General features: G+C 35.5%; 1 protein-coding gene across 3 annotated transcripts in view; it reads left to right on the forward strand.

Moving 5' to 3' along the window:
* The window catches only part of nwd2 (NACHT and WD repeat domain containing 2), a 135,716-nt gene that overhangs the window by 61,795 nt on the left and 53,988 nt on the right, over positions 1–19,933 (forward strand). For 2 of the 3 annotated variants that reach the window (XM_087262021.1, XM_087262020.1), the window contains exon 4: positions 7,376–7,492. In XM_087262021.1, the coding sequence (XP_087118147.1) occupies positions 7,376–7,492 (117 nt within the window). Of the gene's footprint in view, positions 1–7,375; positions 7,497–19,933 lie in introns of those variants that run through there. The other variant, XM_087262022.1, reaches the window with a different exon arrangement.

Here is a 19,933-nt window from a genome sequence, read left to right on the forward strand (position 1 = left end):
AATGACACATTTGGATATCTTTAGATAGATAGATATATAGATATATAGATAGATAGATAGATAGATAGATAGATAGATAGATAGATAGATAGATAGATAGATAGATAGATAGATAGATAGATAGATAGATAGATAGATAGATAGAGAGAGAGAGATACTGTTGTCCTATATTACATAATATTAAAATATTACACATACCTTAGCAACGGTATTACAGAAGATTTAGGCGGTTTTAAAACCTTACCTTTTCTAAACCCCGGTATACCTTGAAAGCAATTATCGTCCCATGCCTACTTTAGATTTAAGCTTAAAATTTAAGTTATTAATGTGCTACTACATATAAAATTTTTATCTACATCAGAGATATCCAAATCAGGGCCTGCAGGCCAAAGTTGGCCATTGGTAACCCATCTTAGCCCATCATCCCATCTTAGAACAGGTGTAGTTTTTTTTTTTTTTTTTTTTTTTTTTTTGTGGTAGTTTGTGGTAGTTGTGGTAGCACTGATTGATAGAAGACAATGCATCATCAGAGGTAAATGCAGCTTTACTAGTGTATTCAGCATTGGTCACCATTGGGCTAAAAAGGAATCATGTTTTTTTATTGCAAATAGTTAATTGCATTATTTAATATGATTAAATTAATTTATTTGTTCATAATAAGAAATAAATTAAGCAATTACCCATGGCAACTTTAATGTCATAAACATGCAAAAAAAAAAAAATTGCTGTTTGTTGAACCTACTTTTGTACAGTGCATCTGAAAAGTATTCATAGCGCTTCACTTTTTCCACATTTTGTTTTGTTGCAGCCTTATTCCAAAACGGTTAAAATGTATTTATTTCCTTAACATTCTACACCCAATACCCCATAATGGCAATGTGAAAAAGGTTTTTAAAGTTGTTGCAAATTTATTAATAATAAAAAATCCGAAAAACGTAAATGTACAAATGTATTTACAGCCTTTACTCAATACTCTGTTGATGCACCTTTGGCAGCAATTACAGCCTCAAGTTATTTTGAATATGATGCTTGGCACACCTGTCTTTTGAATTTTTGCCTATTCCTCTTTGCAGTACCTTTTAAGCTCTATCAGGTTGGATGGAAAGCGATGATCTACAGCCACTTTCAGATCTCTACAGGCCACTCAAGGACATTCACTGAGTTGTTGTAAAGCCACTCCATTGATATTTTGGCGGTGTGCTTTGGGTCATTCTACTGCTGGAAGATGAACCGTTGCCCCAGTCTGAGATCAAGACCACTCTAAAGCAGGTTTTCAATCAGGATGTCTCTGCACATTGCATTCATCTTTCCCTCTATCCTGACTAGTCTTCCAGTTCCTGCTGCTGAAAAACCTCCCCACAGCATGATGCTGCCACCCCTGGGCTTCACTGTATGGATGGTAATAGCCTGGTGATGAGTAGTGGCTGGTTTTTCCAAACGTAATGCCTGGCATTCACTCCAAAAAGTTCAATGTTAGCCTCATCAGACCACAGCATTTTGTGTCTTATAGTCTGAGAGACCTTCAGATGCCTTTTGGAAAATTCCAGGCGGGGAGTTTCTTCAGTCTGGCCACTCTACCATACAGGCCTGATTTTGGGACAACTTAATTGTTTCATGCTAAATCCACTCTATGGTGTTAACTTAATCTATTTGTGTTGAAACAACATGAACGAATAATGTGGAGACCTACTTTTTTTTTACAGTGCAGTTTGGTCTATTTACCTTCAGCAAAGAGCCTTCAATCATGTTTTGTTTTTGCTTCTTCATAAGAAAAACATTTAGGCACCCCCTGACCTAATACAAATAGCATTTAATTAAATGTTATCATGACTGGTGCAACATTAGTGTCTGAACATAGAATTTCACATATATCTGAAATGTTGAGGGCTTATGAGTCCCCAGCATGCACAGCAATATGAATAAATGTAATGCTGCTGTTGGCTGTAAGATTATTGCTTGTTACTGTTTCTTTTAGGGGGAAAGATATCAGAGTTGACTTCACAAGGGAAATGGCTCATTAGTTTATTTGCTTTGACTTTAATAATTTAACGCTCAGATTGAACTTTGTGCTACCAATACCTTTAAAAAACATTTAAGCATGGCATTTTTCATATGAAGTATTTCTCTCTTCTTAGAAGTTTGATTAGCATAGTGGGCTTGAGTGTAGAGCTCACATTATGTAGGCAGTCTCTTGTGCTTTATGTGCTCTTGGACGGAAGCCATGATTGTATTTGTTAAATGAAGTCTGGAGGACTGCAAGGCTCACACTGGCTTGGTTTTTGCCAGCTGAGCAAAAGAAATGTGTTTGGGGTTCTAAAGAGCTACCACAATGTGAATGACATCAGATTTTTATTGAACTTGCTTGAGGATTGCGAGAAAGAGAAAGACGTGCCCGGCATAGACGCATTAAATCAACATCAAATTAAGCAGATCACACTCAGACTCACACGTCAAGCAGATGTGACTAGCACACACACACACACACACACACACACACACACACACACACACGCACGCACGCACGCACGCACGCACGCACACACACACACACACACACACACACAGAGAGAGAGAGAGAGAGAGAGAGAGAGAGAGAGAGAGAAATACACACTTGATTACGGAGCCCCAGTCCCGTTTTGTATGCGTGCAGCGGAGAGATTCCCCCTGCAGCGTGTTTGCAGTTTGAATTATCTGCGCCAGTGACACTGATTCTGACAAATGTGTCCAGGGATATTCCTGTGTCCTGCCATGCTGGTGCTCAGGAAATGTCCTGTCTCTCTTCATTAAGTCCATTACCACACAGACACAGAGAGACATGAGCCATTTCTCTCTCTCAATCCCATTCCTCTGACATTTTGCCACCAGTGCAGATATTTCCTATTTTGGTGTGTGTGTGTGTCCTTGTGTAAGTACCTGGTATTCCTTACAAATAGCAAAACCAGTCAGTTTTGACCTTGTGGGGACATTTGTTTTGGTTCCCATGAGGAAAACACTTATAAATCGCAGATGCAGTAATAAAACAATATGATTATTACAAAAAATAATAATAATAATAAGGGCTGCATTTACACTGCAGATCTTGATGGTCAATTTCAATTTTGTGACTATATCTGTTTTTTTTATTTATTATTTTATTTATTTATTTAATTGTTTTTTGACGACCCGCTTACATCATCTTTTAAAAGTGATTAGTATAAGATTGTCTGCATTTACACTGCACAAGGCAAACACGCAACGACTAGGAAAAAAAGAGCGGGTGCTGGGCCCTTTTCTCAATTCCTATACTGTTTGCAGGGTTTCATTCAAGTTGTTTTACTATAGTTTATGACAGAAATTGTCTCATTCGGCTCTATTTAAACCAGTAGACATCTTAATGTAATGTCTATTGCGTAATTTATGCACATTATGAATTCAACAGTTTCAGTTTATATTGTTTATGTGGCAGACGTATCGCTCTATCTCTCTCCCTCTTTCTCTCTCGTTAGCATGCTTAACCCTCTACCACATGGTTTCCATGGGGCAACATGATATTAATGTTAATTTCCTTGCCACTGTTTCTAAAAGACCAACATTATTTATTTATTTATTCATGTATTTATTTATTTATTTATTTATTTATTTATTTATTTATTTATTTATTTATTTATTTTTAGTGTAGCCAATGATGTGCTTTGGATAAGTCACATGACATTTCTGAAAGACTGGCGTTTATTGTGAGTAGTTGCTAAATGCAAATGTAAACGTCAATGAAAACAAAGGATCAAATTATGTCAGATCCACAAAAAAAATCTGAAACTCCAGTAGTTATGAAGACATATTCACAACTGAAATGTTTTTTAATCAAATTATTTTTTATTTTTTGTAAATTGATCAAATGTGTGTGTTACCAAATGGCAACATTGTGCAATAGTGGAACGTGCAATATTGCAATGGGTTAGCTAGCTAGCAAGGTCAGCTGGGAACTTTTAAGTTGTAACAATAACAACATGAAAACTAGTAATATAATGTTGATTATTCATATATTAATGGCATTTGCATTATGGATAAAATCTAGTTTTAATGGCAATACTACTTTTGAATAGATATGAATACAGGGAACAGTGTATTAGCGAGCACCACCATGTTCCTATGGTAAGGACAGAACTGGCTTTCCTGCAAATGAAAGTGAGGGTGAGATGGGTTTTAGTGACCATTAGAATGATGCAGGCTGGACATTTGATAGAGACAGTTTAGGTAAGTTAGCTTAGAGGCAAATAAGACAGGCCTAGTTTAGTATATAGTATAATTTATAAACATTTTTAGCTAGTATTCTGATGCATCTGGATATACTAGACTTGTTATTTATTTGTTATAATATTAACTGGAGAAAATATTTATATTTACTGTATGTCGTGTACATGATATTAGGTTTGTTTTAATAATATTTCCCAAAAAATAATGGAATAAATGAAAGCTGTTGGAATACAAGTTGTTGGAAAGTAAGTATAAAGTGTTATTTATAAGTTCTGTGTTAAAGCGTATGGTACTATATACTGTATATGATACTTATGATCAAATTATTAATTATAAGGAAAGTTTTACATTTGAAATTAGAAGTTAGATCCACTTCTGGACATTGTTGCCATATGGCAATATATCATAAAGTACCTTAAAAAATGTACAGCACTTCAAGTTAAGCCTTTTTAAGAAATGAAAAAAAAAAACTGTCAATTTTTAAAAGCTTTTTTGTTCTAGTACATGAGATTTAAGGTATGGGACTCAGCTGAAGTCAGTTCTGAAATGAAACTGTCAGAGTTGATGCCATTCGCTACGTTTTTTATTGATGTGTGACTCGCATTGACAGGTGAATATCTGATCTGCCTGCTTACTCTGCAGAGATAAGAACACAGATGCGATTCATGTCAGATAAATTTCCACATGTGAACAAGACATGAATCTCATTTGAGTAAATTGGAATCCATGTGATTTTTTTTCCTGCCTGCATGTACATTGGCCATATCTACGGAGGCCCGGACGGGATGTGATGGTGTGGAAAAAATTGGTGCTCTGCAAAAAATGATTTTCTTACTTAGATTGTTTGACTGGTTTCTAGTCAAAATATATTTAAAAATTCTTAAATCAAGAAGCATTTTCTAGACAAGCAAAATAATCTGCTTATGTGGTAAGCAAAATAATATTGTTTTTCCTTTTGACATAAGAGTATTTTACCTAAACCATTGGCAGATTATTTAGCTTGTTTTAAGGAAAAACTCACTTAATTTTGACATATTTCTTTAAACAATACAATATGTTTTGCTTGTCTAGAATTTGTTTTTTCTTTATTTCAGAATTTTTTGACATTTGAACTAGAAACAAGACAAAAAATCTAAGTTAGAAAACATTTTTTTTTCAGTGTGGAAGAAACAAAATTGGGTGTTGGAAAAAAAAAAAAAAAACAGAGTGATGGGAAAATATATATTTTTAAGTGTTTGCGTTCCCTCGCAAAGGTGTGTTGAATGGCCTCACAAAACATGTCTGTTCACTTAACACATGTCAACCCTCCCGTTTTTGCCCGGGTTTTCCCATTTTTTACCATTCTATCTACCCACTATCATTTAGTGATATTACATTGCGATTTTCTTTGTCTTGCTTTGCTGTGATTTTGACCCTCACCTCGTTTATTTAGTTATTCCTGTTTGCTGCCTGCCTTGTGACCATCTGCCTGTGTATCTGACTACAACTCTGGATTGCCCTTATGCATCTGTTTGCCCCTGTATCGACCACTGCTACCCGACCTTACCTGACCTTGCCATTAAACCTGCATTTTGATCTGCACCCTTTTGTCAGTGTCACTCCCCTGGTTACAATTTTTCACACAATTTCTGTTTAATGGAGAACAGTTTTTTTTTCCCCACACATTTCTAAACATAATAGTTTTAATAACTAATTTCTAATAACTGATTTCTTTTTATATTTGCCTTGATGACAGTAAATAATGTTTTACTAGATATTTTTCAAGACACTTCTATACAGTTTAAAGTTACATCCAAAGGCTTAGCTAGGTTAATTAGGTTAAGGTTTGGGTAATTAGGCAAGTTATTGTATAATGATGGTTATACCACAGGTGTCAAACACAATTCCGGGATGGCCGCAGCTCTGCACAGTTTAGTTCCAATCCCAATTAAAATCATCTGATCAAACTAATTGGGTGCATTATGCTTGAATGATACCTACAGAAAGGTGGGCTGAAACTAAACTGTGCAGGGCTGTGGCCCTCCAGGAATTGAGTTTGACACCCCTGTTCAAGACTATACAAAAAATATAGCTAAAAAGAGGCTAATAATTTTGTCACTAAAATGTGAAAAACAAGATTTTCTCCAGAATAAATAAAAAAAATATATATATATCAGACATACTGTGAAAATTTCCCTGCTCTGTTAAACATAATTTGGGGAAATTCATTAATAGTTCTGACTTCAACTGTATACTGTATACTGTATACTGTATATGTGTGTATTTAAGCAGATGGTGCATGCTTCTGTTTGAACATTTAAACGAAAACAGCTACACAAATAAAATAGAATGAAATCAAATAGGATTTGAATGGAGAAAATGCAGTTTAAAAATACAGCAGCTATAATATTGTTCTTTCTAATGATCAATGTAAATAATTATCCCTTTGACAGATTCAAATTGAGATTATTATGCTGTTATACGGCCATGGACCATTCTCCATCTATTTTAGTCATTGTGAAAAGACACACATTCAGAATTATTAGCAGATTTGAATTGGGGGCAGTAAGCATTGAAATGTGTCTCAGCATGAGTGCAGCATTTAGCTGACTGCAGGAACACTGCTCTAGTACTACTCTTCTTGTTACATTCCTTTCTCGCATTCTCTGTCTCTCTCTGTCTTTTCCTTCATTACTCTCCCTATGGTTCCTTTTAAAGTGCTAATGTGCGCTGAAAGAGTGTGAAAAGTCATACTGTCCCAGGCATTCATTACTCCCCAAATCTTCTTTACTTGATAATAAAATAAAAATTAGGCTTGAGTTAAGGGTATTAATGTATAATGTCTACTAAATTTTCATTCTTCGAGTGCCTTGAAGAGTGCCTGTGCCTAAATCCTATTCTTATTCACTGTAAAGGACAATACTGTTTAACTAGAACATCCTGGACAACCCTTTTAGAGACAGCAAGGTTGTCCATCTTGAAATCAATTTAAAGTAAATTATTCTCATCTTCAAAGTTTCAACTGGAAGTGACAGTATATGTTTGGGTCAGGCAGTGTGTAAGTGTGTCACCATATTGTAGGAAAAAACGTATTGTTCCTTTAGTAAAAGTGTGTGATTTTCTTACATCTTGGTTTTTGAAGATTATTCGTAATGTTTTCCAGGTGGTGGACCTGTACTGGGGTATTGATCCAGAGGAGTGGGACAGTCCGGAGCTGCAGAGACTGCGGATGAAACTACTGGAAGAATGTCTGAAGACTTCAGCTGGTCCATGCTTTGTTGTGGGTATATATGACATTTCATCAAACCCTTATCCTGCAACTGTTTGAAAGAATCTGTTTTAAATATCAAATGATACCATAAATAATTATAAATCACATATATTTAGACAGATTTACTGCCAAAATGTAATGTTTTCTTAGTGTCTGTTATCCACGTTACTGTTATAAGCAATTCTAATAATTAAAGGGATAAACATCATACTTCAAATATCATTCATTCATTCATTCATTCATTCATTTGCTTAGTCCATTTATTAATCAGGGGTCACTACAGTGGAATGAACCCCCAACTTATCCAGCATTTGTTTTACACAGCAAATGTCCTTCCAGCTGCAACCCAATACTGGAAAACATCCATACACAATCTCGCATTCACATACATACACTACGGCCAATTTAGCTTATTCAGTTCATCTTTACGTCATGCCTTTGGACTGTGGGGGAAACCAGAGCAGCCGAAGGAAACCCACGTGACACGGGGAGAACATGCAAACTCCACAGAGTATGCACATATCTAGACAAATTGGGTATACATATGGCGCAAGGATTAAAGTCGCAAAGATTAAAGTTATTCTCGCCTTTTTTTTTTTTTTTTTTGAACATTGGGGATTAAAACATTCTCAATCGCTCGCCTACTCCTTTTTTCATACTTAATAGTATGCGGTTTCAAACACAGCCACTCTTTTATTCACTGGTGACAATTCTTTTATTTTCTTGTTTTTTTCCAAACTTTACACACAAATCCAAGAAATCACTCACACAAAATGCAAAATGCCTTACATCCTAAAAACAAATATTTGTCTTTTATAAACACCTATAAAATTGTATATTTTTGGATACTCATACACACACACAGTCAATTCTAAAATATAAACATCTTATTTCTTTAGTTTCTCTGCACATTTCTGTACAACCTTTAACAGTGGAACCAGCAGAATTCTAAAACTACTTGAGTGGTGATAGCGGTCATAAAAAACATCATATTGTCATATTAACATTCAAAACCTCTATTGAGATATTAGAACTTAGAAGAAAATCAGAAGCATTGAACATCTGTCATCATATCATAAATCAATAATGTAAAAAAAAAACAAAAAAAAACAGTATTTTTTGAATGTGTAGGAGCTATTAGACTACCTGCGAAGGTCCAAAATTCACTTCCACTGCAAGCTTTTCTTCCACGTAACCGAATATGTTGTTTGGAAAGACATGACTGAAGTAAAATTATGTTTATATTAGCAGGAGGTTGCTAAGCAACAGAGGCACGCATGTTTAATAGCATGGGGGAAAGTAGAGGTCATTTTGACCTTTATGGTAATTCAGTCTAGAAATACTCAGAACTCCTTTGTGTTTTGTCATTTTAATTAAAATAACAATGTTAGAATGAAATATACACACATTTAAGAATGTAAGGGTATTATAGATACGTGTCTTTTATTTAACAAATTAATTTGATAAAAAAATTTAATTTGTTCTCCTGGGTGAGGTAGTTGTTTCTGGGCTCTATCTCTTCTTCAATTAACTTGTGACCTTGGCCAGCATTAAAGCTTTGTATTCACTTTGTAGAAAATTCAAGAACTGTGTGGCTTTGTGCCAAACATCTATAACATAATTTATACTATTTAAAAAACAATAATTAGAATGTCTTAGTCAGCCATATTGTTATATAGTAATGAAACCCATCTAACTGTGACTAATCTTGCAGCATACTGCAGTGAAAGGATGCATGTTCTAACACAGTGGTTCTCAAACTGTTGTATGCAGACTTCATTCTATTGGTACACAGAGGAGTCGCTAAATAATTAAAGCATTTAAAAACATGAACACACTTTTACCCCTTTAATGTGTATGATAACACTGATATAATCAGTAAATTGATTTTAATAGGGTAAACCTTTTATTTTATTCTCAATTGTCTAATGTTTGTTATGTATTCTATCATTTGAAGCTAATTTCCTCCCCATATTTATAACAGTTGTTCGGGGTGTAGATATAGTTTAATGACTGTTAAAGGATTTTTTAAGTATTTACAATGGTTAAAGTGGCTGGCAATAATGAACATTCATATTATTAAGAATTAATCTGCCACGTTTTTGAACTATGAAGCGCTGTAGATGCTTAATAGGTGCATAACTAATTCTCTCTGCACTGGACTTCAGAGCAGCTTTTAGTAGTTAACTCACCAACAATCCGCCTTAACACACCTCCTTTTTAGCTTCAGCAGACTCCTTTGGAGAGTTCATTTAAATTTTGTCATGATAAAGAATCTAGTGTGTCTGGAACCGGCTTGGTGGAGAGGAATAAGAAATTGCAGAAATGTTGGGGGAATTGATAAATGCAGGTGATTTTTGTTGTTGCATACCTACTCAGCCTGCATCACAGAAAGTTTTTTTTTTTTTTTTTTTTTTTTGAAATGCTAATGATTATTTATTTTGGGTGGACTGAGATCATCCAAAGGAATTTCAGCACCCCTGCACAGTAAAATTTTGTAGTTACTTTTGAACATTTCACCTCACTCTTAACAGTTAAATCGGCTTCAGAATGGATTATGTATGTTTTTGCCTGATAAATTTAATGTTTTTGGTTTTACCTGTTCAAAAAAAAAAAAAAAAAAAACATTTCTGAATGGCAAGTTGCTGCTGCTGGCAGGTATTATCATGTAATGTCTTTGAAATCTAAGCATCTAAGCATCTTGATTGCTTTTACAAAGTAGGCAAAATTTTTATGTTCTGGCAGTGGCAAGTATGTTTTGTTGTCAATTTTATTATTATTATACATACTTACTCTATTAACTCTTAATACAATTCTTTTGAAATCATTATTGATTTTTGTGCATCACATTATGATTAATCATGTTTTTTTTATTTATGAATTGTTGCCCAGCACTATAAATAATTCAGTATTGTACTGTTGGTTTACTTTTGAAAACTTTGATGGAGCTGAAATTTCAAATAATTATGTAATTTAATTAAGTTTGGAAAAGATAAAGGACAACATTAATGCAATAATAAGATGGCTATAGTCAGGTATGTTTAATATAAAAAAGTAAATCTAGCATACTGTATATTGTTGCATTACTTTAAGGTTTTCTACATATAGAAAAAAAAAACACCTGATACTGATAGACTACACTAAAATATATATATATATATATATATATATATATATATATATATATATATATATATATATATATATATATATATATATATATATATATATATATATATATATATATATATATTCTGTTTTCCACTGTGTCTTAAATACAAGTAATGCAAGAAGATTCCATTCATTTTCATTCATTTTCTTGTTGGCTTAGTCCCTTTATTAATCCGGGGTCGCCACAGCGGAATGAACCGCCAACTTATCCAGCAAGTTTTTACGCAGCGGATGCCCTTCCAGCCGCAACCCATCTATGGGAAACTTCCACACACACACACATTCACACACACACACTACGGACAATTTAGCCTACCCAATTCACCTGTACCGCATGTCTTTGGACTGAGGGGGAAACTGGAGCACCAGGAGGAAACCCAAGCGAAGGCAGGGAGAACATGCAAACTCCACACTGGATGCAGGATGGTGCTATGTTCGTGTTTGTGAGTTCAGTTGAGCTTGATTTCTGATATAGAGGTTGACATAGAGACCTCATTTAACATCCATATGGAAGTGAAGCACATGAGTTCACTCACAGGATGGAGTTCATTGTGCTTCTGTGAGTTATCTTGCTCTCTCTCTCTCTCTCTCTCTCTCTCTCTCTCTCTCTCTCTCTCTCTCTCTGTGTTTTTCTGTCTCTCTCTGTGTTTCTCTGTCTCTCTCTCTCTCTCTCTTCTTGCAAATGACAAGAAAAATGACTTTCAGATCTCTCAGCATGGCATGAGGGAAAGTCTGGTTTCATGGCTGATGCTGCAGAATATGAGAGATCAGGCAGAAATGAAGAATGCACACACATACACACACACACACACACACGCACACACACACACACACACACACGTATTTCAGGGCTCCAGGTGGGCAACTAACAGATCAGTGGATTTATAAGGACTATATATTCACACATGACTAGACTTTTGTGTGTGTGTGTGTGTGTGTGTGTGTGTGTGTGTGTGTGTGTGTGTGTGTGTGTGTGTGTGTGTGTGTGTGTGTGTGTACACTGGGGGTTCAGAATCTGTTCTCAGGTGTGGAGGAAGATTGATTTTAAATTATTAAAATGTAAATGAGCAATCTGGGCAAGAGGATTGGGATTTAATTGGAGTCAGAGAGCAATGTTTGAGGGGAAGTAGAATGTGTGTGTGGCAAAGCTAAGAGTGAGGTGAAGTGGTGTTTGAGAGCCACTGTACAGGGAACACTTCTAGTCATATCACACCTTTCTCCCTGCTTCCATTGCTCTCTTATGCCCGTGCACAAACACACACTGTATTACACATTTTTCATTAGTGATGACCTTGTTTCCACTTGTTTCCAATGCATCTCCTGTGATTACTTTGTGTTTTGATAAGAAAGCGACAGGCAATAGAGGCATGGTGTTTACACGTCTTGTTAGAGTGATGTAGAGTGGTCCATGCTGGATTCGCTGGTTTGAGCCACACTCTGAGTCGGCGTTGGGAATAGGTGTCAAAGTACGATTGCAGCTCTATTATTTGTGTCCCCTTCAAATCGCTCTTGAGAAAATGTATGATCATTGTCCGTCCAACTGTTAGACATGTTTTACACCTCTGAGTGTGAGGAGAGCAGCTGCTGTTGAAAAATGTCATCAAAACAAACCAATGTGAAAATTTGGTGTGACAAACATTTTATTGAAGCTGTTCAGACTGACACAGACATTCGCCATCCAACTGTTAGCGTAACCAAGATGTGATCTAATCCTATGTTTTCATAGCACTGTGTAGGAAACAGACAAACCAATATGATTCACATGGTTTTCGGCATGCACCAGAGCCAATGCTGTTACATCAGCTTTATTTTTGTAAATTCACAAACACTATGGGCCCTATCATACACCCGGCGCAGTGTGGCGCAAGACGCGGCGCAATAGTCTTTTGGTAGTTTCAGCTTGGCGCAAGCTGAGAAACTATAATAGATTTTTCATTAGACCAAAACTAAGCGAGTTGCGCCTCGCTTACGCACTGCTTAATACGCACAAGAGACCAATAGGCAAATATCTTTACATATGAAAACATTTTAATATTAAGGATATATATATATATATATATATATATATATATATATATATATATATATATATATATGATATTATAAGAATAGATAGGATATAAATATAAAGGATTAAAATATTACAAAACATATTATTTTCTAGCCTACATAAATATGAAAAATCACTGCTTTTATGTCTTCTTCATCTCGAGAGGCTTTTTTAGTTCATTCATAACAATTTGCTTTTGTATAATGTTATTATTATTAGCAGTATTATTTATTATATCCATATTTATATTTGTTTTATTAAAAACAAGCTTAGATTTGCCCACCTGTCAGGTTTTAGACCATATGGGGCATGGCAGGTGCATTTGGAAATAGCTAAGTGTTTTGACCGCACTTGGTCATTATTGTTCATTTATTCGTTTGCTGTAAATTAGAACTGAATTTAGAAATAGCAAACAAATCTTTGCGCTTAACAAATTAAATTATTTATTTATAGGCTAATTGATGTCTGTGCGTAAAGGTTTCCCTATCCAAGAGCGAATGTGAAAGTAGTTCCATTATCTCTCATTCTCACGCAGTAGATGCTCTGTTTAATAGTTTTCTGTTAAAAAACTGTTAACTGTTAACTGTTTGCTTGTGAAATGCTCATTTTTTCCACTTAGACTTACTTTGCGTCTTGTAAATAGCGAATGCGCTCTAGGCGCGACACAGCTGGGTCTTAAAGATAATGGGAGATGAGACTCTAATTGGTTTATTCTCAAAACACACCTATAACTCATTAAGAAAATAAACTCAACCCTTTTAGACCATGCGTCTTGGCGCAAAGCACATTTTCCCGTCCGTAAATTAGCAAAAATGCGTTCTGACATGCCCTAAAAGCGTTAGTGCCCTGCGTTTTGCGCTCTGCGCATGGACCGTCAAAATAGAGCCCTATGTTTTGCTAAGCAAGAGTCAAAACAGTAATTGTTAAATTCCAAAGTTTTGTGTTTAATATAGTGGTGCAAAGTTTCATAGATTATAGTTATTACAGACAGTAGTAAGCGACTGAATGTAATGTAAAATGTTTTCTTAATGAAAGTTTTGATAGGATTACTTGATAGGTGTCTTCCATGGGCAAATGTTTCCTTTGTTTATTTACATTGCACTGAAAGCTCTCACACTGATTATTTTTATTGAATTATCTACAAACTTGATGTTTATATTAAGTAACTTTCCTCATTATGTGACTATTAAATATTTGCAGCATGTAGTTAGAGGACTTCACACCAGATATGAAGCCAAGTCTTCAAAATATGTCAATAGCTGTGTCCTAAATGGCACACTATGCATTTATGTACTTTACTGTATGTACTTATGCACTTACACACTCAATATATGTATTTAGTGTCATCCCAAATGAAACACTAATGTTTTTTACTACAGTAAGTGGAAATTCAAATAATTTCCCAGAGGACGTTTGGCAGCTGCCAAATTCATTCATTCATTCATTCATTTTTATTTTCAACTAAGTCCCTTTATTAATCAGGGGTCACCACAGCAGAATGAACCGCCAACTTATCCAGTATATGTTTCACGAAGCGGACACCCTTCCAGCTGCAACCCACCTCTGAGAAACATCCACACACTCATTCACACTCATACACTATGGACAATTTAGCCTACCCAATTCACCTATACCACATGTCTTTCGACTGTGGGGGAAGCCGGAGCACCCAGAGGTAACCCACACGAATGCAGGGGGTACATGCAAACTCCACACAGAAACGCCAACTGACCCAGCCAAGGCTCGAACCAGGGATCTTCTTGCTGTGAGGCGACAGCATTACCTACTGCGCTATTGCGTCACCCAGTTGCCAAATTACAGAAATAAATGACCAAACTACCAAATAATACCTGCCATGAGTATAATCACTCTAGCAGGAAAACTTTGCTTCCACAATCCAAAATAAATAAAGCAAACCAACATGAGCACCGCTTCGGCCCTTCCACTACGTAAGGAAAGCATCGTCTGTTGAGTGCGTAAAGTGTCCAATATTCCATACTTTATTTTAACGATTGAATTAGTGCATCATCCTGGTAATTAAAGTGCACTTCTTATTTTTAGTGTACTACTTACACTATTTTTACTACAAAATGGCTTAGAATAGTGTATAAGTATGCGATTTGGGATGCATAATATATGATTCTAGGTGACCTATGAAAAAAAAATAAAAAAATAGACTGACTTTTTGAGTGTTTAGATCAATGGTTTTAGAGTCTGTATTGAAATAAACATAACACTTCTTTTACTAGCGCCTAAAGTTGTCCTTGGCATTGTGCTACATTCTTTGTATTCTGCATTCATGTATAGTTGTATTCTTCATGCATTGGATAAGCAATCATTTTAAAAAGCTTTAAACTGGTGCACTGCTGATGTGACTTTGTTTTGTGCAAGACCCTATAAGGATTGAATCACAAAATTGCTTAATACCTGGTGGAAACAAGACCGGAGTCAAGCATTAGAGTTACTATTCTGCCCTTTACTATTCTTACAGAACTCAACCATTAAAGCTTAGATGAACTGGAAGCTGTGGCCGTTATTTTGTTAAAATTGTGACACAATTGCCAGAAAAACGAAATATCAAAAGAGCAAACAGTGAGCATGGCTTGTTTTACACTGCAGGCTGAATTTATGTAGTAAAGTAGGTGTTTTATTCAGAAGGATGGGTAAAAAGGTTTGAGGAGAGTTATAACAACCTAACAGACTCCCACTCCTCACTATTTCTTTTTGTTGTCAACACTGACAGTTGGAGCAGCATGGTTAAATATGTGAACCATTCCCAATTCCTAAGATATAAATAATCTGACAAAATAACTGAAAAACAGGAAGTGCATGTTCAGATTTCAATTAAAGATTAGTTGAGCAAACTTTTTTTTTCTTAATGACATGCACAGCTAAATTGTTCACCACAAAACTAGCAATGTGAGCTAATAAAATCATATGGTTAGTTTTTATATTGCTCGTGTACTTTAAACTGGGGGATATGCAGAGATATTTTAGGGGCAGGAGCTCAAGTGGAAAAGGCACATTTTAATATAAATAAAATCTATTAAAATCTAAATTATTAAAATTTATTATCTGTTAAAAAAATTTTAACAAAAGAAAGGATACGAAAGATGTTTGGAACAGGTTAATGTTGAATAAATTATGACAGAAAAACATTTTTTGAAAGAACTAACCCTTTAACACAATTAAGACTTGACATTCTTTATTCCTTTACACTTATTCAGTTGCACTATTTAATTTTTTTAACAGATAATCTGCAAAATAATAATCTGTTTACAAAACTAAAAGTTTTTTTTATTCTACTGGTTTGAAGTAACATTCAGAATAAATGAGTGCACAAACGAGAGAAGGACATAGTTTTACTATTTAGCTGTAAATTTGAGCCACAGGTAGATTAGTCTTTTATTAATTACTACTCACCTTCACGCTGTAAAGTCAAATGATGAATGAATTTACACTTCAGAGGTTCTGCCGATCATACTGTGCTACTGTTTCAAAGGTCAGCTAATAAGTGATATGCACATAAACTTCATTCCACTCTACTCAACTCACACTAGTGACAAATGCTTTACAGCAAATTTAGCATCCTTATTAGAGCGCCTGCCTCACATGCAGTTAATGCAGGTTTAATGTCTGCTTAGAGCATGTAGAAAGGAATCAGAGAATTCCTGCCCTGCTTACCTGAGCAAGACCTGGAGAAAAACTTGACAGTCTAAATATTACCTGACCCAACTTGATTTTTTTATTTTGTTTGATGAGAAAAGCTGTCCTCAAACTCACACAAATATTTATTGTCACCTTGCAGTTATAAGGTTCTATCTGACATTTTTTGTCAAAATTGAGTTATTGACATATTCTTATTAAATGACAATCTATTTACATTATTGGATGTTTATAAGTTTATAAGCTATTTACATTTTAAGACTTTTTATTTAAAAACAAATGTTACACACATACTGTTTGCTATGGAATACAAAAACTTGAAGCTCTATATAACAAAATCATTCAGATCGCAGATATAACCTTATAATTCCAAGGTGACAATATACATGTTCATGTATTATCAAATAAAAACGTTATTAAAAAATTTTCACTCCAGGTAGACAAAGGGCACACTCTTAGAAATAAAGGTACGTGAGCTGTCATTTGGGAGGTACCTTTTCAAAAGGTAAACATTTGTACTTAAAGGGTCCATAATGGTACCTCAAAAGTATATATGAGTAACTAAAAATTTTAAGAGGCACCATTTTTTTTTACTTTTTAGGTACAAGTATGTACCATTGAGGTATTAATATGGACCTTTTAAGTACAAGTTTGTATCTTTTGAAACCACCCCATTTGGGCTGTTTGACTACCGAGAATGTGCGCGTGCACGCCCAATGATGCCTACTTTAGTGAACACAACCTGCATAGGCTGTGAATAACAGATAATGAAGTTGTAAATAACGTTCAGATTATTGCACAGAGTGATCGATTGAGGGCCGTGCAGGAGGTTTGATTTCCATTATGAGTTTTTTTATCCATGAGCCGCACTCGGAAGTGAAAGTGAAATCTGTACGCAAATCATTTAAATGATCATATCACATTTTACAGTTATGATTGTGACAAACATTTAATATGTTTCTTTCATAGCGAACACAAAGTGTTGTGCATGAAAATAAATATTTACTGTGCCAACAACCCTAGCCTATATATAATGTTGAATATAATGCAAGAAGGAATCTTCTGATATGACAACATTCTAATTTTACTAGTGAAAACAAATGGTCTAATAATGTTGTCAATAACAGATGACAAGCATTTGTGTCAAACATAATAAATCACCTTTATAATTATGAATAGTTACATTCTGATGTCATAATTTTACTGTGAATTAACAAACAGGACATATTGACAGTCTGCTCAAGTCTGTTTTACACCGCAAGTGAAAGCAGTGCATGAGCAAAGCGTGCGCAGTGCGTATGTCAAGCAGAAGCATCACACAGACGTTTGACTTTCACACAAGCTGCGTCTACACCACACAGCTCTTAGGCAGCTGCTGCAGAGATCAACCTCTATCTCTGCCTATTCTTTCTAGTTACCTATATGTCTCTCTATATACAAATACACTTTTTAAACTTTTCATCTGCATCAAGGCCTGCGGTAACTTTCTCCAATGCTGTTTCCTTAACCTGCAAATCTTTATTTTACAAATTTTGTAGGTCAAACAGTACTGCATGCTTCTCAAGCTTTATAAGGAGTGTCTACAGTCAGAAGACAGTCGCCTGTGATATCATGTCATTTGGTTTTTGATTGTCAGGTTGTTGTAGGCTTATGGTTGTAATATTATTTATACAATATATAGTTATAATGATATTTATACATGATCAAACTAGTGTTACTTTCTCCGCTTCAGTGACGTCCAGCGGTAGAATATCAGTTCGTTAAATCATGCTCATGCAAAGGATGAGACAGACAAAAGTAATCAATGCAGGCCCTTCTCTCACTTATTTTAGTGTTGTCAGGTTCACAGTTCTAACAGCTCCCTGGTGGGGTGGACTAACTTAAGTGAACATAAAACAAAGCCGAATAAAACTTTCTTCCTCTGCTGCACAGCACACAGCAATCCCACATCATCCAGCATGCGTGTCGAACTACACTACCCACAACACACTTCCTAAATAAATATTTGTTGCAGTTTTTAATCGTTTAAGTTAATTTGATTGATTGTATATAAATCAGTTGATATTATTAACGCATTTATTGGGTAAAATTGCTACTTTTTTGTCATTCAGTGTGATTTAGTCATTATCAATGCACTGTCACTTTAATTGAGCTTGAGCAGCGTGAAAAAAATAGACCCAGCAGCGAAACTATTGCTGCACTGCAATAATAATAATAAAGCTATTTATTTATTCAGAAATACCCTGGCAACCATACCAAAGCCTGGTAAAATATCACAAAGGCCATAGCTGAAAACCTTTGCAAATGTTTTCAGCACTCTTACAAGTACTTGCACCCCTCTCGATGGCAAATGCCATCACATTTTTAATCTAGTTTGCTCACAGTCTTTAGATTTCTTTCACTCTCCTTTATTTCCCAAACCAAACTTTTTCATTTAATACCTGACTCTCTTTCACCCTTGATCCGCATTTGGGGTTGTCTTTTCGACCATGATTGTCTTCTCTCAACCATTTCTTCACGCTGGCACTTATCCTTCAAGAGGTTTCCGTCTCCGTCTCTCTGTTCCACTTCACACCTCCATCTGTTTCCCACCTTCACCTCTACACTCATGCTCTAGTGTCCATTTCACCTTTCCTTTCACTCTGATTTGTTCCTACTCTCTCACTTAATCCTCCTCTCTTACCTCTCTCTTTCTTTCTCTCCCATTCTCTTCATCTTTTAGTACATGATATGAAGTGCATGACCTCTATTCAGAGACTACTGTCACCTTATTAGCCTTTTTATTTTCTGATTAGCATTAGCTGCCAGGTTATGCTGGCCATTTTTAACAGGCTTGCATTTTGCAAATTATCGTGCTCCTTTATATGAAACAAAATGCTACATTTTAAATAATAACCATTAAGTGATATAACTATAACTTATACTTAAACCTGCATACTGTAAGTGTACAGCCTTTTTATGTGCATGCAATGCACACGTAGCTCACACGTGTACTTTAAATCATTTTTGTTGTAGTTATGCCTTCAAAATGTCAGCTGAAGGGAAGTGAGCATCATCAAGTATGGTTTCACACATACTTGAAATTGGTCCTCTGCCTTTAACCCATCCAAGTGCACACACACAAACACGCACACACACTTTGAGTGAGGAATGAGAAAATACACAATTCACACACAATGTGAGCATACACCCGGAGCAGTGGGCAGCCATTGCTTCCAGAGTCTGGGGAGCAATTAGGGGCCAGGTAGGTGTCTTGCTCAAGGGCACCTCAGTTGAGAATCGTAGATGTACAGTGTGCAATTCATTTACTCCCCCCAGTTTTAGTCCCTGCCAGGACCAGGAATCAAAACTACAACCAAGACTTTTAGACCACGGCTGCCTTTTTATTATACCCTTATTCTTTATATCACAGTCAGAGCTTTACAGAATAAACTTAATTCATTCATTCATTTTCTTTTCGGCTTAGTCCCTTTATTAGTCTGGGGTCCCCACAGTGGAATGAACCGCCAACTTATCGAGCATATGTTTTACGCAGCAGATGCCCTTTCAGCTGCAACCCATCT

Source organism: Danio rerio, chromosome 7, assembly GCF_052040795.2.
Source record: "Danio rerio strain M-AB ecotype USA chromosome 7, GRCz13ab, whole genome shotgun sequence".
Classification (NCBI taxonomy): Eukaryota; Metazoa; Chordata; class Actinopteri; order Cypriniformes; family Danionidae; genus Danio; species Danio rerio.